The sequence below is a fragment of the Enoplosus armatus genome, chromosome 9, assembly GCF_043641665.1.
Source record: "Enoplosus armatus isolate fEnoArm2 chromosome 9, fEnoArm2.hap1, whole genome shotgun sequence".
Lineage (NCBI taxonomy): Eukaryota > Metazoa > Chordata > Actinopteri > Centrarchiformes > Enoplosidae > Enoplosus > Enoplosus armatus.
This window is the reverse complement of record NC_092188.1, coordinates 24643857-24670016: the sequence shown is the minus strand read 5'-3', so window position 1 is coordinate 24670016 and position 26160 is coordinate 24643857. Positions and strand designations below refer to the sequence as shown.

The 26160-nt window shown below is 41.1% G+C and overlaps 1 protein-coding gene across 1 annotated transcript in view; it reads left to right on the top strand.

Annotated features, from left to right (window-relative positions):
• The first annotated feature begins 4178 nt into the window (after positions 1-4178).
• ascc3 (activating signal cointegrator 1 complex subunit 3) overlaps positions 4179-26160 on the top strand; it is a 127822-nt gene continuing 105840 nt past the window's right edge. The window contains exons 1-4 of the mRNA XM_070911350.1: positions 4179-4268; positions 9784-9934; positions 12699-13276; positions 19076-19160. Coding sequence (XP_070767451.1) covers positions 4179-4268; positions 9784-9934; positions 12699-13276; positions 19076-19160 — 904 coding nt within the window. The remainder of the gene's footprint in view (positions 4269-9783; positions 9935-12698; positions 13277-19075; positions 19161-26160) is intronic.

Sequence of the window (26160 nt, the reverse complement as noted above, 5' to 3'; positions counted from 1 at the left end):
GGACTGAAAATGTAAGGTTTGTCCTGCTGGCAGTGCTAGAGGAAAGGTCACGGGGTCATTCTAATCAAAAGAGTTTCATCATTTTGGAGGCGGAAATGAGCGGAGAAACATGCACGACAATGTGCCTGTTGGGTCAGACTCAGGCCCAATGGGCTTTGTCCATTTGCGTGATATTTTGGTGGGAGGAGAGGTGTAAACAGGTTGGAGGTCCGTTCAGATGGCGCAGCGCAAAGTGAGTTCTCGCGCATTTTAAGTTGAAAATGCATCGCAGACGTCGTGCTGAGAATGAGACGTCTCAGAACCACCTCTGTTTCTGACGCGGCGCCAATCTGCCGCCACCCTGATGATTATGTCAACAAGAGCAAACAAAATACTTACAGCAAATGCGCAGCAACATGTATAAATAAATACATCAGCATTAAAAACAAGGTGGGACGCTGATAAAGCAGGAATGTTGGTAAATCCGTCTGCATTTCTCTATACATTCATAGTGATTCAGAGCGCATTTTGAATTTTTGAAGCTTTTACGTGGCTAAATGACCACGTGGCGGAGTTCCTTTATAGCCTAACGTTAGCTTTTTTACTTCTGGCGATTCCATTTACGCTTCAAAAATCATAAAAGTGGTGTTCATTGGTGAAGATTATCTCGCTGAACAAAACGTGTGAGTATCATAAACTGTTTGTTTTGCCACAGAGCTTATTTTCTGCAATAATCCAAAATCCCATGGAACAATCCCATCGGCTTTTAGTGGAGGGAACCGGGGAGATGCTAACGCCAGGGTTTGCCGACAAAAATACGTCATGCCTGCAGCAACTCTATTAGCCCCTGTTCATACCGCATTAGCATGCGTTTTCGAGTGACGTTAACCGACAGGAGGCAGCAACAGACACATCGGTACACACAGGTACTTCGTAAACATCATCGCCTTTTCTGGTTATAGAAAATGTGTTTGGATTACAATTTTGACAAGCTTGTATGCATTCATTTTGTGTTAAACAAAGCCTTGTTCATTCATTCGTTATTTTGTTATTAATACATTAAAGTTGATCGGTCAGCCGTCATGCCCCTGTAGTCTTCCCCCGTTCAGGTGGATCAGTGACCCAACACAGTGGCCAGGCATTGCTTATCCAGACATCTATACATATTTGATTGATTTGTTTGAGCAACCTGCCACACAACAGCTTGTTGGCGTTTTCCTACTGCAACCTTGAGTGTCTGTCCAATACTTAATTAATGAATTAATATTTTCTAAAGAGCCCACAACATGACTCAGTCATGGACAGTGCGGTACACATGCCGTCTTAAGGAAAACCTGATGTCATGTTACGTATCTAAGGGTCGAAACAGTGCAAGCGCTAAAGTTACTGTCACATGCAACCTCTGGGGTCGAACTGTATGTAAAAGTTTAGGCTGCCGGATCGTATCAGATTATACTTTTTTTTCCCCCCTCCAATATTCGATCCAGTAAATATTATTATTATTCTCCTTTTCGTCTGTCTTTTGGCTGTGTTATGTTTTGTGAGGTCCCCAGATGAAGCCTAGTGATTTTGTTTGAGTCCAATACGTTGGTTTATAACCAAATACGGGCAAAACGAACAACATTCCTGTCAGCCTCAGCTGTACTTTGCGTTTAGCGCCAACTGGCAAATGTTAGCATGCGAACACACTAAACTACTACTGACATTTGCATGTAGCTCAAAGCACCGCTGCGCCTCTAAGTACAACCCTCACAGAGAGACCAGCATGGCTGTAGGCTCTGAGTCTTATTTATGTGTCTGACAGAAACAATAATAAAAATATATATATATATAAATAAAATTATGTTTCATGGCAATCAACTCACTGGATTTTAATATTTCATGTACAAGTGGTACAAAGGTCGCTGGAGAGACAGTGACAGAAGAGTCCATTTGTAGATCTACCCGACACAGGCCCTTAGGGATCAAGTTTATTTGTAAACAAATTCTAATTTATTCTATTCCACAACACACTTCACAGACTACGTTTTGTATATCGTAGCAATATTTTGTCAGTTGTTTTTAGCTGTATGTCTATTTTTTAATCTTCCTGTAAATTGTTCATGGAACTGTGTGTAAGTAAGTACACTGAAAGCAACTTAAAACTTGCATGCGTGCACACACCTGGCCAATAAAGCCTTTTCTGATTAAGAATCTTCAGCCAGCAGCCATATGGATATGCTGCGATAACGTTGCATAAATGTTTTTTCATGAACGTCTTAATATCTTGTTTCGTACTGGATGTGGGCAGTTCTGCAGAGCAGCGTGCTGCAGAGATAGTGGAGATGATTGGATCTTCAGACATTGCCACCATGATGATGACTACCATGACCATGACGATGCTTAATATAAAATGTGCTATACTTCAAAATGCCATAAATTGTTAGAACGCCCTATTTAAAACATAATAGATCTCTTTTATCAACACGTCAGAATCAGAATCAGAATCAGAAACTGTTTATTGCCAAGTAACTTACATTACAAGGAATTTGCTGTGGTCTGAAGGTGCTATTGTTTTGATAACAAATAAGTAGAATATAAAAGCTAAAATAAGAATAAGAATAAAAATAAAAATAAAAAATAAGATAAGATAAATAACAACAGTGCAGTGACGTGCTGTTGCAGTTGTTTATTTATTCTTTTTTTTCCAACAGTCTGTTTAAATTTGCATTTATTTATTTATTTAGTTTATATTTGTGGCCCACATTTGCCTTTGATCTAGTACAAGAACTATGCTGTAGTCACTAGGTTCTGATTTTTGTTTGTACAAAGTTGTACAAAAAACATGAAGGATAAACAAGGAAAGTATACATTAAATACATAATACATTAAATAAACACAGAAGCTAAAACAGACTTTCAGTGCATGGCGGTATAGTCGTGTCGTCAAAGTAACGTTAGTGTCTCAGTGGAGTTGACTTCTTCACAGCAATAAAGCCATTTCCTTTCCTTTCTGTGGTTGCGCTCGTTATTGACACCGAGGCTCATGGGTGGAGACAGCAGTCTTACGGGTGGAGCGAAAAGGGACAGGGAACACCTCCTCAACGCGACACAAGACCCGGTTTTGGTCACACCCGGCCAATTCTGGCAAACGGTGGCGTTCCCCGTTTCAATACGCGTGCCGAATCCGCCACACACCGGGTTTCGGCGTTCGCCGGTTCGAAGTCAAAGCGAATCTTGTGTGACGTGACTCCACTCTGTGTAAGTGGGTAATGTAGTCATTTTTAAGCCCTACCGTTCGTCAAGCGTTTGTCGTAAAAACTACAATACCCATAGGGCTCAGCGTACAAGCAACTTCTGTTGATATCTTGCCGGTGGGCCACTCACAAGCGCTTGACAGTTCATTCCACAAGGCGCTTTGGAAGGTAGCTATGGAAATATAAAGTTTTACATCGACCAATACACCTCTAATTTATCGCAATTCGTTTTATATTCGACAGTTGTTCACATGTGCTACAGCTAATACGGCTGGGGAGTATGCTGCCGAGCCGACAAGCTAACATTAGCTAGCAACACTCTTACACAACGTTAAGTTTAGTGAGCGTCTTTCATCTAGTTGTGTTCTCAGATGAATTAAAGTGGCGTAAGAAACACATTAACACACGTTAGAATGGCACATATAGAATAACGTGCGGTCGTTAAAAACACCTGACTTGATATCACCACAATTTTAGTAACTTTGTTTCGTGTTTGAAGGTAATTTTGGGTCTCGGACGAATCGATCGATTCCAGTGCTCAATTCGGCGCACAGCCTTTTTACCAGATAGTCTTCATTACCCTAATACTTTGACGTTTCTGACAGGCATCCCGGTGACTGTCCAACCAACATAACGTCAACGTTACTTCCTCGCAGTAAAAGCTGATGGGTATTTTGTTGGGGTTCATTGTTATGCCGAATACACCAAGAGACCCTAACGATGGGTTGCAGTTGTTAGCAATGTCCTACCTTCTGTGTGTCATTGTAATTTCGCAAGGCAACTTTAAACTGACAGCTTTTCTGCATGGAGTTTAGCCTGTATTTAGATGTTCTGCATTATTGACAAGTAGAAAAGCATACTGCCATCACATTTCAGTTTACTACTTTTGTCTGTCTGTCTGTCTGTCTGTCAGTCATAGAAATAAGCTGGAGGACCAGTATATGCACGAGAGCATCAGACAACAATGTCTCCTCCACGGCTCACAGGTGCACTGCGCTCCTTCTCCAATGTCAGCAAAAAGGACGACTTTACTGAGCAGCTCTATGATCTGAAGGTGAGGCCAGCCAGCGGATGACTGGCTAGTAAACTAGTATTGTCACAACAGAACGTTGAACTTAAAAAATGTATGGGGAAAAAACAATAACAACAAAAGAACTCAGTAAGCAGTGTCACAGCACTACAGTGTTTTTTAAATTTTACTTTTATGTTTAAGCAGGCCCTATTCTGTTGCACCGCTTAACTACCACTGGATGTGATGCTGAAATTGAATTGAATGGAGTTTAATAATATAGCCCCCAATCACAACAAAAGTCATCTCATGACACTTTACATATAGAGCAGATCTATAGAGCAGGACCGTACTCTACAGAGACCCAACAGTTCCCACCATGAGCAGGAACTTGGCGAAAGCAGCAAGGAAAAACGTCCTTTTACGAGGCAGAAACCTCGAGCAGAACCAGGACTCTAGGTGGGCGTTCTTCTGCATTTTGCAGGACCGAATCAATGAAGGAACCAAAGGTGCATAACACTGATATAATATTGAGATCACGAAATATATGATGGGAATTGTTTCACTACTCATTGCTTTCCGTTTGGTCATTTTTACTTGCCCTTAATCTCAACATTGCAGGCCAGTGGCCAGTGCTGTCATTTTGTTGGCACAAAGTAGTATGCAAAATCGCAGTTGACAGCTCTAAGCTGAAGTAAGCTTTTGCGAAACTCAAAAAAAAAACCCATTGTTTTTGTTTCGTGTACTTCAGGTGAGAATCTCTAGGTACCTCATGATTTGATTTTATATATATATATATATATATATATATATATATATATATATATATATATTAAGAAAAAGATCTAATTAGAGTACTACATCGGTTTAGTATTGTACTTCCATAAAGTTGAGGCACTCACAGGGGATAGATTAAAAGAAGAGCGGTCAAAGTCAAAACAGAATCAAAACGAAATATCCTGATTTTTCAGGGTCGGGTTATAGCTGTACCGATTGGCCACAATCGAAGGCAGAGTGAAAAGTCAGGGAAATAGTTGTGTAAAGAATAATAGATCTAGTGATGCGATGTGGGTGTGAATGTCTTATTGTTTATTTCGGAAAGTTATAGAAATGGTCGGACACTACAGTGTTTTTTTCATGTTAATGAGCCTTCATTAGACATGTTTGATGTGTTTTTAATAGTTTTGGGACAAAAATGGAGCTCTATGGCACAGAGGAAGAAGATATATCAGGCTGTGGACACAAACACAATACTTGTTAGTAGGATACATTCCTTTTTGGTTTTGGACTTTTGATGACGATAAGAAAATCCTAGAATATTGCTGCCGTTACCCTTAAACAATCTGTTCCATGCAATATTTAAAACTGTAATGCTGAAAATCTATTTGTGAGATAAACTTAACGAAGCGGCAAGTCAGGTGTTTGTAAGCTCAACTCACTGGCATTGTCAACACTTCCTGTGATTTTGATTTTTTTTTTATAATAAAGGCTTATTATCTTTATTTTGAAACACGCAGGAAGCGATGTTCACACATTGTCATTAGCTTACTTCACTACATCAACAGAGCAAAACAGAAAGCAATTTGGCTTCTGCTGTGACAATATGCAGGCAAATATATGTAAAACTATGTAAATATATACAGGCATTGTAGTTTTACGCAGTAACTACAGCCCTGTGTGTCTGGTGATGCTCGCTATAATCGTATTATCCACAACTAATAGGACAGTAGTAGCAGTTGTCGTCCACTAGCCAACAAGCTGAGTAATTGGTGAAACCTCTAGCCCAAGCTGAGATAACTGAGTTATCAGAGTTATTTTGTCAGACTTGACAAAGCTCCTCCAGAGCCATTGAAGACATTATACAACTGAATTCACTAGGCTCACTAGTATCACTAGTAAACTGACTTATATGTGTTAATCAGCAGAGTGCCCCTTTTTAATGTATGACCAAATTCGCAAAAGCTAGATCATTAACAGCCATCATGACAAAAGTCGGATAAATCAAGTCTACATATTTTCTGCCAGTGTTCTGCCAGAGCAAGAAACGTGTCCTGCTTTGACACTCACTGGAGGGTTCTATCTTTGGCAGCAACTACAGCAGGTTGTTTTTTTTTCCCTCCCAACTCTGTGAGCAAGGAAGTAATGTAATTTTGTAGTACGGGAATGTTTTATCTTTGATAACATAGCTTGCATGCTGTATGGCTCTTATCCAGCTCCCCTTTCCCCCCATCCACATGGAAAAATCCAAATGTTTTTCATTTTGGATGGATAGAAATACATAGAAAACACAGATGAGGACTCTGCTCCGGACTGTTTTTTTAATTTCAGATTTTAAAATTCAACGTCCGGTTAGTGGTTTGAGAAACAGTGGCTGTCATATCAGTGTGTTTGATTGAGCTCCAGAGCAGAAGACAATGCCACAATGTCATGATCATTTATATGTGCTAACTTGCTGAAACAGTAAAGCAGTATGTCACACTTTTTTTTTTTATGTATAATCTATTTGTCGGCTCTATAGATGACACATAGTATTCAAGTGGCTAATGGCACCTAGTAGCAGTATTAACACTAACCCACCCACAAATGACTGAAGTGTGCCCCAGACATGCAACACAGGTTAAGAGCATGGAAGCTACATATTAATCACATATTAGTAATGTTAGTATGTACAAAGCGAAATATACTAGACACGATACACGCCCTAATATAAGATGCCTGCAATATATATATAAAGCTCGACTCATACTGTGTCAGTACTTGATTTATTATCAGCTGCTGGGGATCATGGAAAGAGACTCCGTACACCTGTTTGTGATTTAATCTTTTTCTGAAAATATAATTGGCATAGCAACACGATGCATCTTCTATCCAAAGCCAACAGTCTGCCACTTCTGTTAGCTGTCGCCAAGTCTCACACTGAAACTCTGAACACATGTCAGCAAAGAACAGTTCACTGAGCCTGACAAACGTTGGAGCTCTTCGTTAAATCATTCATAAACACACAGCACCGCAAGTCAGCTGTCTTACCTTACTGAACCCAGTGGTTGACAGTTGGTTATAAGATGATTAATGAGGGGAAGAAAGAAGATAAATTGAACTTCTAATACATAAATCTGTTTTCAGTTTTTGGACATTTTCTTTAATCTTTGTTTATTTTTTAGTTATTGAAATGAACCCATGTGAGACGTTTGGGGGGGGGGGGGGGGGGGGGGGGGTTTGTCTGTTAAGAACAACGCATAGCAGTCTGAAGCAGGAGAAGGAGCCCCAACCAGACACTGCTTTTTTTGTATCAAGTCGCAAGACAAAAAGGTTGGGAAGCATCGGTTTAATCTTTATAATGTGTTGTATCATATAGTGTATACAGTGCTTAACAAATGTATTAGACCACCTGTCATAAAAATGCGAAAACACAAATATTTTAGAAATCTGTCAAAAACTTGTTTCAAACTAAAAATTGTATTGTTATTTATCAGGCAAATAACAAACTGGAACAACTAAATAGTCCTTATTCACATATTAACCAAAAATCTTAATATTCTGTATGACCTCCTTTGGCCCTGATAACAGCTTGCATTCTTTGCAAGCACAAAACAAATGTTTCTGTTCAGGAATGCAAGTAAATAACTGGAATTTGGCATCTCAATCAAAAAATTAATAATGTGCTTTACTATTTTATTCTGCTTTTTTGTAAAACAGTAAATTTGAGAATTTATGGATAACAACAATAATTGTATTTTAGCATTAAAGACATCATTTTGATTAAAGAGCTCGGCTTGCACATACTGGTGGATTAACCATTACAGACACATCAAATATTTTGGTCATCAGCAATACTGTTCATTTAGGGCAGCGGTGGCAAACACCTTACACTGGGTGGTGGTCTGATACATTTGTTAAGCACTGTATATGTAGCCATAAAGTAGCATAAAATGGAAATACTCAAGTAAGCACAAGTGCCTCAAAAATACAGTACTTGAGTCAATGCACTGAGTTACTTTCCACCACTGACTATCCATCGTATTGTTCGAATAACATTTTTTTATGGACTAGTTACAACCAATTTACATGCTAGTTTGTAAGAAAATGACAAGGTTGTGTAACAGGCATGTTATCAAAACACTGGTGGAAAGCATGAGGGAAAAGTTATGATGCACATACTTGACAAAATTCACTAGAATGGTTTAAAGAGTTTTTGGGGGACATCAGGCTGTTTCTGAGAAGGCGATTTGAGTGCTGCTGATCTCCTTTCAGTTTAGTTTTCCATCCATTATCTTGTACTGTTGACACAATGTCCACTGCTTGCTGATGGGCCACATCTGGGTGGGTTCTGCTGGGTCGGATGCTCCATTTTCACTGGTTTGCATTCATACATTTCTACCTGTGTTTCATATCCTCTTTTGGCTTTAACCTAAAAAAAAAAAAATAAAAAAAAAATCAAAATCTCCTATTTTTTCACTCTATTTTCAGTTATTTGTTTCTCAGATCAGTTGCCTCTTCCTGAGACTTGAAATGCAATTGGGAGCAGTATTCAGCCATTCATTTTTTTACCCGGTTCACTTCCAGTTAAATCCTCTAAGCAGAAAAAGTGCTTCTCCAGGGAAAAGATTAAATTAGATTGAATTAGATGCAACTCTGTTGTCATCACACGGAGTACGGGTACCGAGACACCGACCCTCATTAACCGATCATTAACCGTTATCTGACAAGATTAAACTGTACTGTTTAGATTGGACGAATGTCTGTGCGTGCTACGATAAATGATTATTTTTTTTCATAAGAAAGGGTTTGTTTATATATGTGCAATAGCAGCACAAACATGAAGAGTCACATGTTGTAGGCTGACACACATTGAATCCTCCAGTGCTGAGGCTGCTGTATAGAACATTTAGTAGGCATAACAGCGTAGAAAAATATTTTATAACTTATTCAAATAAATAGCTGCAAAAGTAAAAAAAAAAAAAAATAGCAAACAGGAGCCAGACTTTTGTAATAGGCTAATTAATGATCAAAAACAGCCGACAGGTGAACAAAACGGAAACTTGTAGTCGCATTTCTCAAATATGCCAAAAATAAAATCAACAGTCCAGGCCAGTCCTGTAGCGCCTCCCAGGGGGGGGGGAGGAGGGCGAACAGTCAAACATCCAATTGCAGAGGGAGGTGTTGATGCCCGGGTCACTGAGTTTGGTGATCGTTTTGGAGGGGATGATGGTGTTGAATGCTGAGCTGAGGTCTTTGAAACTTGGAGCAGTTTGGACAGTTTGAATTAATGTAAATTTGCCAGCTTGCTAACATTATAACAAAGAAATTAAATTAAAGGAAGTGCCGTGGGATGAAGTTCAAGGCATACCACAGAAGGCAGGCATAGTCTTGATTAATTTTACAGCAAATATATAAGATGAACCGTATTTTATCAGTGACTGACTGCACCACATCCTGTTTTTACAAGATATCCGCACGCTGATTTTATCCAAGGGTATCAATTAGACGTAGCTGTGATTGTGTGCCACTGTTGTCTTTCTTGAAATGTAATTGTATCTTGAAATGTTGTTGCTCATGTTAGACCAAGCGACTGAAGAGACAGGAGCTGTTTGCCAGAGAGGGCCTGACGTGGCAGAAGATTGTCCGTTTCTGCACTGAGCATCAGGACAAAGCTAAGCAGCAAGCTGCCAGTCAGGAACTGAAGAGCCTCCTTCTGGCAGCCAAACAGATTGGTAATTAACTCTACAGCCTCAAATCCATTGTAATTTCTTTCAATCTATTTTCAGTTTGTGTTACACTGATGTGACTGTTAAAAATAACACAATTTCGGCTTCTGTTTTTAGACTACCTGTCTAAAAGTTTATCTATGTATGTGTGTATATATACATATATATATACATGTACAGTGTATATATATGTGTGTGTGTATATATATATATATATATATATATATATATATATACTTCCACTGAGTTCTGAGTTCTGAGTGAAGATCATTTGCCTGCTGTCACTGTTTTCATGCTCAAACATTTGTTGAAGAACCATGCAAAGGGTTACGTAAAGTTTCAACGTGCCCCACGAAAAAAAAACATGGCCGATTAATGAAGAAAACAATACATTTATTGTGGTAAAAACAACCCGTTTACGTGGAGTTTCAACACTTGGAAACCTTGGGCCTTGCCACACATGTTGCCAACAGAAATGTCTGGCCCACATCTGTACAAGAAGGCAATGAATTCATTTCAGAATGCGGTGGAGGTCTGACGTGCAGAAGGCTAAGTCAGTTAAGTTAAATATATGGCTTGGCCCCCCCCCTAATAGTCAGACAGCTCACTACAATGAAACTGCAAGTCAGTGACTTTTCCACAACACATTCCTGCAAATGTTTCCCAATAGACGTCTTTTTTTAATTAATTAAAGGATTCTGTGCACCGAAACGCTAGAGGACATTTCATTTTGAAAAGGATACAGGAAGCTTTGAGTTTGTGTTCACAGCATAATGCAGTAACTAAGCAGATCAGAAGACAAACTAAAACATACTAAAACGTGACCAAACATATTTATCAAACAGAGTGAATTAGAAACAAAGGCCTGTCTCTAATACAAGCCTGCTTCAAATAAAGGCCCGGTACCCTCTGCAGTTGAGGTAAATAACGGCCCCCACCAGTATTTGAGGATTTGCGGTAACATACTTTGCTAACAGCACTCTGATCGCTGAATGTTTCGTTTTCTTTTTACGTTTTTCTTTTGGTGTGGCGGCAAAGAACGTTACCAGTGGAGTGTTTTTTTTTAAGAAGTATCATGTCATTTGAAAAGGCTCCCCAACAAATTCAAATATACTCGATTTACTCCACAGATAGAAACAGGTGTTTGACAACATGCTGTACATGCTGCCTCTATGACTTCGAGTATTAGCTGAACTTCATGAGTCAATTATGAAAGCCTGTGATGATTTCACTGAGTTTGCTTTTCTCTTCATTTGTGGCAGTATTTTTTTTTCTTCTAATTTGACAGTCGAGCGTATTTGTTGTCATGATGCTCTCCAATGCTTTGTGTTGAACCTGCCTTCAGCCAATGTGGCTGGATCCAAAGTAAAAAGTTGCTCTGAAAGCACTCTCTGGAGAGGATGAAAGCAGTCATTCTGCACTGCTACATGCAGCAATGAGTCTGATGCTTTTATACCATTTTAATTGGTATAAGTCCTTTTTAATCTGTTTTCTCTTTCCTCTCCCTCTCCAAACGTCTTCACTCAATTCTCCCTCTGTCCCTCTGACATTTTCTCCTCTAATTGGACAATTACTCTGTATTCCTTTTTTAGTGCAGTTCTGGTTCATCATGAATAGTTGGGAATATTATTTAAATGAGATGCAAGAGCCTTAAACAGTGAGCTCATGCTGTAGCCTTTACTGCTCAGAGGAACAGCTGCTGATTCTTCTCCGGAGCTATGAATAGTGCAAAGCTCCGGCTTTAATGGCCACACAAAACAGCACTGCTATCCAGATACCGCTAATGACACTAGAAAAGGTGAATGTGATTGTTGCAGCAATGCTAGCAGTCCTCATCATTAAAATGGTGATCAGTACATCAGCTTTAATTGCGCCTTCAGTTGGAATTGATCATTTCTGCTATATTTTGCCAGTAGTTTAGGCAATTGACTGAGGTCCCCAATAGCTGTAGATTTCTTCTTGTTTCGATATAATGAATAGCATAATTAATAAGAAAAAATGAATATGTATTATTGGCAACATTCTTTTAGGAGTTTCTCCTAACTCAGTCAGATTGGAGCGACTTTTAGCCTCAGGATGTTTTGCAAGTACAGCCCCAAATCCTATATTTTGATCGAAGAATAACACATCAATATGAAAAAACTGCTTCACAAATAAATAGAAAAATCTAAATTGCACTTCATGCAGAGCGCCCCCCTTCCACAATGTTTTATTATAGAGTTGCTGCAGGGATGACGTATTTTCTTAGGCAAACCAGGAAGTTAGCATCTTCTGGTTCCCTCGACTAAAAGCCAATGGGAATTGTTCCATGGGATTTTGGATAATTGCAGCAAATAAACACTTTGGCAAAATAAAAGTTTATGATACTCACACGTTTTGTTCAGCAAGATAATCTTCACTAATGAACACCACTTTTTTTTACCACTTTTATGATTTTTTTAAGCATAAATGGAATTGCTTAAAAAAAAAAAAAACAACAACTTTGAATTGAATTTGAATTGAAATATTTCCCTTTTGAAATGTAGTGCAGTAGAAAAAGTAAAGTGGAACGACAAAATTGTACTTAACTACAGTTCTCGAGTAAAAGATCAGAGTACTTCTACCACCACAGCTTTATAGCAACATTCTCGATTAGGGAAAAGGTGAGAAAAAGCCACAAGAGAGGCCCCATGGGTTTGCCTAGGGCCCCCCAATCACTAAATCTGCCTCTGGCTGTACTGATCACTGCAATCATGACATCAAAGTGTAAATATGTTGTTTTGTTTTCCAGTGGGGACTGAACATGGTCAGAGGGCCATTGAAAGTGCTGCTGTCTTTCTGTTTGAGACCTTCCATGACAAAGACCATGTGGGAACAGAAGAGACCCGGGCCATTAAGCAGATGTTCGGCCCCTTTCCGTCATCTGCAGCTGAAGCCTCCTGTGCTTGTGTGGCTCGGCTGGTGGATCCACTCGGAGACTCCCGCGTCGAGGACTTTATCCAGACCCAGAGCTCCCGCCATAACCCCCACCGAGGCACCGCTTTCGGACGCAACATCGCCTTCTCGTATGACTGCTACACACTGGACCCACTGGAGGACTTGCCCTCCACTGGCATCCATGAGGAGAATGTGAGCCTAGACTTTATCAACTTCCTCAACAACCAGCAGAGCGGGAGGAAGATCGCAGATGAGGAAGAGGTGTCCGGCTCAGGACGATCTCTGGGCTCTGGGGATGGAGCCATCCTTAGAACAGAGGTGGAGAAGTATCTGAACGGAGGCAACATGATCTCATCCAGCCCAGAGGAGCTGTGCACCTCCCTGTTTGAAATGCTGGCATCCCACAAGAGCGACGATGAGCTGCAGAATGAGGTTTGTGTTACTGGGAAATACACTATCTTTATGTTAGGTTGTGTCTGATGAATTGTTCTTTGGAATCCTTGTACGCAATTTAAACAAGCAAAAATGAGCTTACAGAGACCCGATATTTAATGACTTTTAAGTACATGAGAATTAGAAATAGAATTATTATTTTTTTTGTTTGGTATCGTAAAACATACAGAGAAGGTTTTGGTAGTTTTTTCAGTCCTGAGTCGCGACTGCAATGCTCCCTCTTAGGCTGCTTAGATGATGAAGGCAGCCTGAGTATGTGCCTGTAAGGCAAAACCCAGAGCGAAATACAGGTCCACAAAGTGCTTGCTGTCGTTCGTAAAGCTTATTGCTGTGAGTGCATGGGAAGAATCGAGCTTCTAGACTGCTCCTTCACGTGAGCAATATTTAGTACACATTATCGTACCTGACCCAAGTGGACTGAAAATAATCTGGACCCAGCCCCGGTCTTGTTTACTGTAAACTGACTGGACACATTCAGTCAACATTTCATATGTAGCAAGGAGAAACTATAACATTAATAACAAGAACCTTGCAGTTCTTGCTTTTTCCTTCTATAGATCACTCCTCTGCCCAGTTACAGTACAGTCCAGCATGTCTACGGAGCAGCCGCCCCACACTAAACTCCTTCAACAGCTTACATGTCAAGTCTCGTGGTTTACCTGTAAGACGTTTTAATGCCTTTGCTCACCTTCTGTGAGGTGAAAACATCAGATTTCCGCATAGTCATAGGAATAAAAAAGTGTGTGTCCTGGTCTTAGTTCAGTTATAAAACCCTAGCGCACCCCAGAGCATCTCTCCTGATTGGCTGCTGACAGCTCCGTCAGCCGAAGAGTCAGTCGTACTAGACCGCAGTAGAGGAGGTCGTACCAGGGTCTAGTTCCGAAGTGGTTTAGCTGACTTTGCTAACACCATAGCTAACACGAGAGCTGGAAGCATGGGAGCAGCCAACAGAAACGATTCCATCACCTTTCTGTGTTTCTGTTATAGTTAGTTTCGCAGTGGTCATTTTGACTCTGTTTCGGTTTGTAAAGCTGTATAGCCTGCCATGCTGTTATCCTGTGTTGCTCTGTGTACAGTGTTAAAAAAGCGCAATCATTTGACTGACAAAATGAGATTCGGGGGCATCACAGCATGGTAATTCTGTGACAAAGTTTGACCTGTCCCAATGGTGCATTAGATATCGTCGAGCTCCTATTGATTCCATAACCTTGACCTTCCAACGGCAGGCCTTTTGGGTTTGATCCAGATGCTGGATTCATCCTGTCCTGGCTGTTAGACCAAGTCATCCTTGGCCTTTACCTCCAGACCTTTTTAGACATTTCCAACTTTCTGCATGTCTTTGACCTTCACTGGTAATAAAGGGGGGTTTTTCAGTGCGTGCGTGTAGGAGCACCGGCTCTACTCCGAGCTCCCTCCGGACGTCTGAGCTCCTCACCCTATCTCTGAGGCCGAGCCCAGCCACTCTATAGAGTGTTGCAGGGATGACATATTTTTGTAGGCAAATCCGGAAGTTAGCATCGCCCTGGTTCCCTCAACAAATGTAATTTTACATTGGATTTTGGATTATTGCAGAAAATAAGCTCTGTGGCAAACTAAAGTTTATGATACTTACACGTTTTGTTCAGGGAGATAATCTTCACTAATGAACACCACTTTTATTTTTTGAAGCGTAAATGGAATCACCAGAAGTAAAAAGCTAACGTTAGGCTATAATATATAGAGAATATAGATAAATATCGATATATCGAGTATAAACACGAGGAGGCTGTAAAGGCGGACTAGTGAGTAATTTTCTGAGATACTGAATTTTTCATTAGCTGCAAGCCATAATCATCAAAATCATCAAAAAGAAATAAAGGCTTAAAATATTTCACTCTGTGTAATGAATCTATATAATATATGAGTTTCACTTTCTGAATTGAATTACTGAAATAAATTAACTTTTCCCTCAATATTTTAATCCATTGAGATGCGCCTGTATGTTATACAGTCTTCTAAGCAAGAGTCTACAGCTGTTGCCATCTTTACTGTGTACAGTTGCCATGGTTACAGGTGTCTATCATGAAGTTAATTTAAAAGGTGCTGTTTGCTGCAGACTGAAAGTAACGTCAGTATTACATCCACAGCACTTGCTGAAGTTACATTAGCTTTCCTTTTTATAAATGTCGGCATGCTGCCTGTCTGTAGTTTGTCCCGGCTGTTGTGTTGCTACTTCTTGTTTAATTCTCAGTGGATTGCCAACTAATTTCCAGTGTTTTAGGACTCATTCCTGCAGCACTCTATGGAGGAAACACATTTCAGTCACTACCCAAAGCTACTAACCATAGGTACAGGTACAACTCCCGCATTACGCTTGACGGCACACCAGTGCGCCTGTCAAGTGACGCTCCATTTTACCCTCACTCGAGATCAAGACCCTGAGATAGTCCTCCACTTTGGGGCAGCAACTCACTCCCAATCTGTAGGGAGCAATCTACCGCTTTCAGTCAGAGAAGCGTTGCCTCGGGCTCAGAGGTGCTGACTGCCATCCCGACCGCTTCACACTCGACTGCAAACCAGCCCAATGCATGCTTAAGTTCTGTCTGACGAAGCCAGCAGAACCACTTCATCTGCAAAGAGCAGAGATGCAATTCTGAGGTCCCCAAACAGGACGAGCCTTCAGATCCTATCCTGTATTTATTATTCTTTTTTTTTCAGGTACAGATGTATACCATGATATCATGGTATAAATCTGAAAAGTAAGGGTAATATGTAATATCAATTTCAGGCATTCCCAGCACTAATAGATATATAGTTTTGTAGGGGGTTCTCAATTCCATGAATAGAAAAGGGGGCACTAGTTTCAGGCTCTTCTTCCAGCGTGCTAAACCATTCATTTGTGTCCGTAGTCCACCATATTGCAATGTGAAAAGTAACTGGCAGTTAAGCAAACTGGTCTTGATTAAACTTAAATTAATTTGAACATTTAACATTTTACAGTCCATTTGTTAGTATACATTACAATATAATAAGTCGAATGACTCCTGGAAACTAGAGGTTTGATCTGCCTCCGCATCTTCCTGTGTGAAGCTCAGAGAACAGACAGAAAGGAAATACAAGAATAAAGGTCAGGGTCAGGGTGCTCGCTGTATGTAGGCCTCTGTTGTGTCTCACCCTGTCGAAACCTCCTAGATGTTATTTGCCATCCATGAATCGGGAAAGTGCTCCATCAGTCTGTCCACATGCATTCTCACTTGCTTCCATTCTCCTCCACCCTCATTCTCCAAAGCTTTTGCATTGTCTGTATAGCTCCTCTGCAGCATCTCTGTCTCTCTTCCCTTTTCTATCAGTTGTTTCACCACCGAGGCAAAATTATACGACTTCAGCTGGTTACAGTTGGTTCCAATATTTCTCACGTAGTTGACATTTGGAAGCAAACTCTCCCTGTATGTATGTATGTGTGTGTGTGTGAGGGGGAGAGCGAGTGAATGCACCTGCAGACTTTTCCATGCAGCTACCTCTGTGTGACTCCAAAGTCGAGAGTAAAGTTTAAAGGCTCTGCACTCCGTGCCATTAAAGCTGACAATGGAGAGAACCCTGCTTCTTATTGTTTCTCATTGCTGACCCTCGATCGCTGACATTTTGCGGTAGTCGCTGAGCTCCAGCGGGGGGGGGGGGGGGGCGGGGGTACAGTGGAGAGCCAATTGGTTATATACAGTAGCTGATTGGGGATACCGTTTCACGTTGTATGTTCAAGAAGCCTCACTATTTATAGTGACCTAAAGTGTTTTGTTACAACGAGCTGGTTAAAAGGCCTGTTGGAGCAGGATGCTTTTGAACATATACTATACTTAAGGTATACATTATAGATATAGACGCGTGTAATATGTTTACTAGCCAGGAGATTTTAGCACTTGTGCTGTGCTGCTTGGTAGTGCAGTGTAGTGCTCGGACAGACAACGATGCAAAAAGTGTTACATTTACTTTTAAACGTCAGTATCGTTAAATCTCCCCCCACCCCGCAGTAGGAGGTCGGCAGAATGAAGCAAATACAGAGCGCACAAGGCCCGGCACCAGACCAGTTGCCCGTTGACCAGCTCATTCGAGCCGGGTGCATCCATCAGGGCAGGTCGGCTGCCCAGGAGAACGTACCGGCAGCTGCCATTAAAAAAAAAACAAAAAAAAAAAACAACAAAACAAAAAAACCCCAACATGCTTCCTTTGATGTGAACAGGAAATCTAGCGATGCAGCCACTGGTCGCGCCGCTCCTCTACTAAGTGGGGGAAAAAAAATAGCTCACCACTGAAAATGTTACCAGCAGCTTGCCACCTGGGGACCTGTGAAGGAACAGAGAAGTCGCCCATTATTAATAATAAATGCTCTGTTTGAAAAGGTTATTCATACATATATTTTATTGTCAACATAAGATTCCACAAAGGATATTTTTATCGTCTTCCATTTTAATGTTATCTAGTGTTATATATTTATATATATATACACACACACATATACCCATATATACATACTTTTCACAAACACTGTCCAAAGTAGGGCAGAAGTGAAATGAACTTTTTGCACATTTCAATTCGAGTATGTTGTGCCTCATCATATGGCATATCATTGCTTAGAATATTTAACTGCTTAAAATGAATCTAATCTAGCCCCCCCCCACCCCCTACATTGGGGTTCATGTTGAATTGGTCTCAGGAGAGATACAGCCCTTGCCCAGTGGAGACTCGGTTCAAATAAGGCTTTAGTTGTTGCACTTACCGGCTGAAGAATTGAGTAGGCAATGCTGAATGTTTAATCACAGATAAAGGAGGGGGACACAGACATTTACACTCCTGACCTGTAGCCTTGCAGATGTGGAGTTATTACACAGTTAATGCTTTAACTGGGCTCGCCTGCAGGAATGGTGGACTGGACAGAATCCATCTGAAGGAGAAACTCTCGCCTCTCAGTCCCAGAGGAACCCACACCTAATCAGTCAACTCCAAGGACAGAATTTATGAGAGTTCATAAAAAAAGAAAAAAAAGAAAAAAAATCCCTTTCGAGCAGGTGAAACCCCAGCCCTCTCCCGACACATCCCACCCACTCCCGACGTACAGTACACTCAACTCTTATGAAACTGAAACATGTCACAGGAACCAATAGAAGTTTAGAACAGATATAAAAGAGACCACCGAGGGGGGAAAAAAGAAAAAAAAGATAACCCCCAACAAAGACGATGGCTGACCTGACATCAAAGTGTGTCTGTTGTTTTAGTTCCCTGCTGTGCTGACTATTGCCATCCCAAGGGGGGAACCGACTGAAAGAGCAAACCATACTGCCATCCTGAAACTAGCCCCCGAAAGAAGATGGAGGCGGGGGGCGTGTAGGGTATTGTTTTACAGGTTCAAATTGCATACCCTCAGGTCTACTATTTTCCAATTAGAAAGCACAAACTTTATCATTACTTCGACTTCTGTCTCACAATGATATTGATGACTGCCTGTGCAGCCCGCTCTCTGCTACACTTTTAATTGTGTGCTGCTGCTGTGCACAGGATTTCTTGTTGTTGTTTTTCTGTCACTTGCTAAGTGCCAGGTGGCTATGTTTGGGAGGCTAAGCGACGGAGCATATTCTGTACCAGGTGATGGTAATTACCAGGTGCTCAGCCTTGGCAGTAGCAGTGTGTTGAGGGGGTGTTGGTGAGCCATAGGGTCCGTATACTACATGTTTGCTGCTGCTGTAGACGACTGTATTTTTTGTGGGGTTACTGACCACCCACCCCCCTCCTTCCGCCCTCTCCCTCCAGCTGTTCGAGCTGCTGGGCCCAGAGGGGCTGGAGATGATCTCCACCCTCCTGCTGCGAAGGGCGGCCATCGTCGACTCCCTCCTCACCATCCCACCTGACAGGACTGGCTACCCACCAGGTGAGCCAGCCCCATGGCAAGCAGGTCATCTCCATGGTAACACAAATTCCACTTGTATTCACTATTTGAAATAGTCATGAATACCAGATATGAATTTATGTTTATAAAAGAAAAAAACACCAAAACAGATTCACACTGACTGAAGGTCTCTCACTGTAGAGGTTAGAGTGGGTATTTATGCATTTCTCTTTTTGTATTGTGAAATGAAATGAAAGAATAATTTGTGCATATGTGCAATAACATATTGCGAGTCATTCTTAATTCTTAGATAGGGAGTGTGTAACCTGATGGGCAAACTGAAATGCCATTTCAGGGCTCTACAGTGTGAATATTTCACTCGCATTTGCCACTAAAAATACATATGTGCAAACAGCAAAAATAATTTCTACCTACCAGTTCAACTGTTAGTCAAGGTTCTGCTGCTGAAGCCTTAAACAGAAGGACATTAAAAAAGGTTGATGCGCTGCATGAATGGTTGTGATTTATTGACGAGTTATTACTTCAAACAAATTGGAGACTAACCATCAATGTAGACCATTTTTCTTGCACAAGGATTGTATTATTGTATTATACTAGTGATAAGCTATAGGCATATAGTATACTATAATATGAAATTATAATGAATATGCTAACATTACATAATTTATTACATTCATATTAAACTTGTTTTATTATACTATACTATGTAAATATTAAGCTATTATAATATTATACTAATACACTAATGTATACTAAACACATCTAGGTTGTGCACAGTGCATCTGCTGTGGACAGATGTAGATTTAGCAAGGGCCAGGATGCCAAGATGCGCTCCTTCTAGCCAGCCTCCTCCTAAGAGCAACACGTTCCCCTTGTTCTATTTTACATCTGTTTTAGTAAAGGTATTGATTTAAATATAGTTCAGTAATCTCGTTTACATAAAGTGCGGCGTCGGTTGTGTGGGTGGTGCTGGTGTATTGTGTATTTTTCTGTGCGCCCACATTTCTTTATGTGCTCCTAATTTAAGATCACATGTACTCCTTGGGGGGGGGGAGGGACACCCAAAATTAGAAAGGAACACCCAGGCTCTGCGGTCTTCAGCAGTATTTAAAAATTGATGATTTTGAAAAATGAAATTGCTTCTCATTGTGCTTTTTTTAATGTTTTACAAATCCTGGCGAGTAGTAAAATCAGTAGTCATGTAAATTGTAAAGGGGTGAAAGGAAAAACTGCCATAAAACAAATCTGACAAAGCTACATTTTCAGGACTTGTTGTCGTTTGAAGTTTCGCCTGACGCATTACTTTTTCAAGCATTTGTTTAATGCCAGTCTGTAGCCCTTGACTTTGCCTTAGCCTAGTGTCTTTCGGATAAATTGGCACTGCACTGATATATCAGCCGCTATTAACTCATCCTTCGTGCGCTGTATCTGTGTTGCAGTATATGTCAAGATAGATAACAAGAAGCTGGCAAACTGTTCATGGCAGAAAATAACTAGATAGTCCAGATGATTGTAGATAAAGATGAAAGCCAAAATGTATTGATCGCTCCGTGGTGGCTGGCTGCAGTATAGGTCATAAGCCCCGCCCCCCCCCAGCAGATGGGACATGGACCAAACTAAAAAGTACACATCAAATGTATTTTTCCCAAAGATGGTTTCTGTCATTTCAGGTAGTTCTTATCACGCTGGTGTTTGTTCAACTGTTTTTCTGATACGCCTGGTTTTAATTAGTTATTTGATGCTATGAAAACGGGGTGAAACGTCATGATTGACAGCTGAGATTGACTGTGGTGTGCGATTGGGTCGGGGCGGGTGTATGGGCGGGACCTTGATACCAGCAGCCCCACTCTCCGACCACCGCTGCGCAGACTCTGGCTCCAAATGACGTCACCTGAGCAAGATGGCAGCGGCCGTATCTGGGAGAGTTAGGCTTCTTTTTTTTTTTTTTGTACAGTGGGAGGAAGAGGAGACGCGTCAGCCAGCTTTATACACAGTCCGTGGTTAAGCCCATCACAACCAGTATATCAGTGTGTTATTTGAGCAGTGTAGAGCTCCTGTTTCCTACATGCCAGTGAAACGGCCCAATCCACTGAAAGGCTAGTACCTTTGGCCTTTCACTTCAACTCAATTCTTCATTATTTCTTTCATGTCTTTTTTTTTTTTTTGTTGCCATCTTATAGGAATGACAGAGACCAGACTAAAGCCCTCCCTTGCGGCTCTCTATTTCCGTCCCTGCTTCAATACCTCTCATGAATAAGAGAAATAATAGAATATCATGCCATACTAATAGAGAAAAAAGGCTGACACGGTTTGCCAAGGCACAAATAAGCACTGGCTCTTGTGTGGAATAGACTTACACTGGTTTTCGATGTAGTTATCTGGCTCTCCCGCCAGCTTAAAGCATGAGATAGTATTTCAGGAGGCTTGATAGCGAGCTGTACTAAAGCAGCCCTCCTATTGATGTACCTGCCCTCCGTGCCTGTCTGTTTTTTTTTGTTTTTTTTTTACTTCAAACGCTGTCCTCCATCCTGAGCCAGCGTTGTGTCTCAATCCCGTCCCCTTTGTCCTAAGGTGGCAGACTCCCTCCTCTTGTTTTTCCCTCCTTAATGTGTGGAGTGGTGCTGTAAGTAGTAGAAGATATTGGTGGAAAGATAAGGACGGATCATTTTTCATTGCCAGAGCTGTCTTCTGATCCATATGCAAGGTAGACATCAAAGAGCGGCTGAAGATTAGAAGAGAGCGCTCCTGCTTTTGTCAGAATAATCCCTAACAACTATTTCAAGTCACACTGACTCATCCTGTAGAGTTTTTGGAGTAATTTGAAATTCACAGGTCCTAAATATAGGATTTTAATGCTGGGTGTGAAACAGTACATGAGCTAATTAATGTAGACTAGTAACTCTGTTCATTCATTTAGCGGGTTAAATCATTGATGTATACCATTGACTCTGATTCAGATGGAGTATTAGACAGTGAAATGATTAACGCAGCCGGTGGTATCAAGTCCGTGTAAAAACAAGGTTAACTGGATCATATGCAGCCTCGACAAAAGGAGCCCAGTCGTGATGTAATAAATTACATTTAAAAGATCAACTGCTAATATTCAGAGTCACTCAGACGCATTAACTTATTATGAGTGTTCTGTCAGTGTGTCTTGTACACACACACTGGTGACAACTTTTCCCTCTTAAAGACCACCAGTGATGCTATTTAGCGCCTATTTGAGCAGGTCCCCATTTCCTTAGTGTGTTGTGCAAGCACACAAGGACGCACTCGCAAGCATATGGTTGACATGGTAACCATAGTTGGTTGCAGAAACTAGAGCTAGACCAATAGATCGGGCAGACCAATATATTAGCAGATATTAGCTTGTAACAGATATATCAGATGGTGAGTAACAACAAATATCAGTACAATATATTAGTTAATATCGTTTTTTTTTCTTTTTTCATATATATATTTATTACATTTTTATATACAACAGAGAACAAAAAAGCTCAGACATGACGAGACAAATAAAATGAGGTCAATAGAAACAAATAGCAAGGTTAGCGGAACACTGGCTTTGCTGTAGAAATGGTACAGAGACAGGCTGGCCTGGTTTTGGAGACCCTTGTAGTATGGAAGATGACAGCGTAGGTCCAACATGTTCTTAAATTAAAGGTCCTAAACTTTATAGAAAGCATGTACTGAGGAGTTAAGCGTACATTTTTGAAACAGCATCCTTCATCCAAAAGATCAAAACATTCTTCTTGGCGGCAAAAGCCAATACATTGAGTAACATCTTGCGTTTGATATTTGTAATGACCATCTGGAAGACCAAGAAGGAGGCACATAGGACAAAAATAATTCACTTCATCCACAGTACCAGACCAATAGGTTTGTAGCTTCACACATGGACAGGAACTAGATGTAATTGCCAGTCTCAGAGTTACACTTACAGCATAGCGGAGTTATATCAGTTTTATTCTTGAGAGCAGGTGTTATCAGAATGAGAAATACTTTATTGAACCCCAGAAATTTGTAAATATCTAAGACGAAAACAAAAATCTCATTTCTGCAAGCTGCCGAAAGGATGCTCTAGATAGCGACTTAACAGATATTTATTGAAATGAAAATCTTTTTATTATTATTACTTTAAACCCAGCAAGACTTGTCTAAGTCGGGTAATTAGCATATTAGACACACAGCACTGTAGGCTAGACAATGACATACATGCTACAATGACTTTTATCACCAGCAACTCAGCTTTTACTCATATACCGTACACCCCGGTGAAATGTCAGGAAGGTAGGAAAAAATACATACCGCGCAAAACTACTTCCAACGCATGGTTGTTGTACGGATAAACAAATAATTAGAAACGAGTGCCCCCCCCCCCCCCCCCCCCCCAAATATGTTTTAAGGTCATTTGAAAACAGGATCACCACAATTTTTACAATATAAAATGTCCCACTCAGCATATTTATTGATTCTTTCATTGATGGATGTTTAAACTCTCGAATATTTCATTGTATGGCTAGATAGAGAAAGTTGGCCGAAACAAAGCTCGAACAGATAAGAAAGAAGCGCCTTGAACCAAAGAGGCAGTTATACTATAAGAGTGCGCATGCGCCCACCGTGCATGCCGCCTGTTACATTCGCTCCTGTTTGTACAAAAAGATGGGATGAGCGGGGATGGAAAACAGATTGTACAAATATAGATTAAAAAAAAGCTATGCTGAGGGAACTAAGAGGGAGGGCCCCCCCCCCCCCCCCAACAACCCCAAACAAAAAGTTTTGCAGACTTAGGTCAATGGATCTGATGGCTTGGGAAGCCTGCTGTAACAAAATATGTCCAAACATTTCTGGACCAATGCCGCACCTTCAGCTGTTGCTCTCGCTTGACGGATATTAGAAGAGAAATTGCAGCCGAGTGCAGTCCATCATGTATGGCTGACTATGCAGGGCCCTCCCTCAGTTCCACAGTCCTCTAACCTGGCAGGACGGCGTGTTGGACGGAGAAGACAAATCTCAGACATATCTGTGTCTAAAATATATTTGATTCATATTTTGATAGTTACGGCTCACCTTTAATCCGGCACCTTCAATGTAAAACAGATAGCCAGATTTTAGACCAAAGAAAACACGCTGTAGTCGTGGTCACGCCCATATGCTGCTCTAAACCTCAGCTGATGTTATTCCCATTGTGGAGAACTTTTGATCAGCGTTAAAAAGAAATTACACTTGCTAGACAGCTTTTGAGATTAGTGTTGCCTTGACGACTGAGGGTAAAAAAAAAAAAAAAAAAGGCTGATTAAATTTTCCACTATTTGCATGCCATCAGGAAGAGTGGGATTTAGTGGGAATGCCTGTCTCTTGCTGATTAGCTTTTAAATTGCGGTTTGCAGCTTGGCACTTGCATGTTTATCAAAGAACCGATTCTCTTGGTGGCTCCTCTCCACATTTCAGTGGCTGATAGAAGAAGTGGCATATGGAATGGACAATTAAAAATGTCCACGTGTCCAAAAAGTTTTTTAACAGGCGCTGGATAAGTCGGGGGGGATGTTTGAGGCGATAGTACAATCACATTGACCTACTGTAATATGATATATATGGCTGCCCTACGCGAAAAGATCCACCGAATATGAATCTGACGATAATTAGGAATGTGCAGATCCGATACTCAGTATTTCCTCCTTTAGGGGAGTACAGTTGTTAGTTTTTAGATTTGTTAGTTGTTTTAAGAGAGGGAAAAATGACGGTATCGGATTGGTATTGGCAGACACTTGGAATCAGACAGGAAAAACTGGTATTGAGCCAGTCCCTGATGATGATGGCATTGATAATTCATTACAATTTTTAATAATTACAACAGTTTTCACACTTAGTTATTATTTTGTATGCCGTATTCTCACTGTTTTGTTTTTTTACGGCCTGCAAGCTCCGCTCTCATCAACCTTCCCGGCGAATAGCTAAAAAGCCAGGTGGCTTTTACAGAAGGGGGGAGTTGGGGATTTGAGACCAAAACCGAGCTAAAAGGAGCGTGAAAGGAGGTGGCAAGAAAGGCTGATATTGAGGGCCAACATAAACCAACTTACCGAAGACAAATACTCAGTCGCTGAGATGGGGAGAAAGGCTTTCTGTCGTTGGTCTCCACCCCGGTGACGTGTGGGCCTCGTCTCTGCAGCAATTCGTCGAACTGCCAAACCAAACGATTATACTCTCCCCAGTTGTGTCCTCGCTTGGTTTGTTTGGTGCATCCCAGATTCGACGTCTGTGTCTGTCTATGCCGCAAAACGGCGATCGCAAGAAGCTTCTTCTCGCTTGAGTTTGCGGAAAGGAAACGGAGGATAAAAGGCCCGGGTCAGGGGGGGGGGGGGTTTAAGTTCTTCTTCTGCTTCTCTTTTGTTGTTTAGAGGCAGTTGACAACCTGCTTTTAAGTGCATTAGCGCCCGCCTTCTGGATTGGAGGTTAATGTTCACAACATGACGTCACACAAATGAGCCACGTCACTCCCACACCGCCGCACAACCCTGCGCTAAACGCCGCAACCGCCAGATTTGGTCTGAATGCAGCCTTAAATAACTATATTTTTATTGAAGCAGTAGCTCAACTTCAACATTATTTCTGTCTGTTTACTATACTGCTGCAGCCCTAGAAGAGGGAGAGCCACTTCAAAGTATGAGCTGCATTTTCTAGCCTTCTCCAAAGCATCAAGGAGACACACCGAGAGGTGGAACCAGGTGGGACGCTGACAGCTCCAACCTGGTAGAAATTGCCTCCCATTGAGTGCTTGTGTTAGTGTGTGCAAATGCCTTTGACTGGGTCATTAAGCATATTTCTTTTTTCCGCTCAAGTGTGGTACAGTAGGTGTCGAGGAGTGTTTGTAGAAAACTGTGCAGAAATCAGTTTCCCCAGACTTGATGTGCCTTAACAAATGGTTCTGTCACGAATTTAAAGATGATGCCAGTGTTTCTCTGACAAGCATTTTAGACGATTTCCCCAG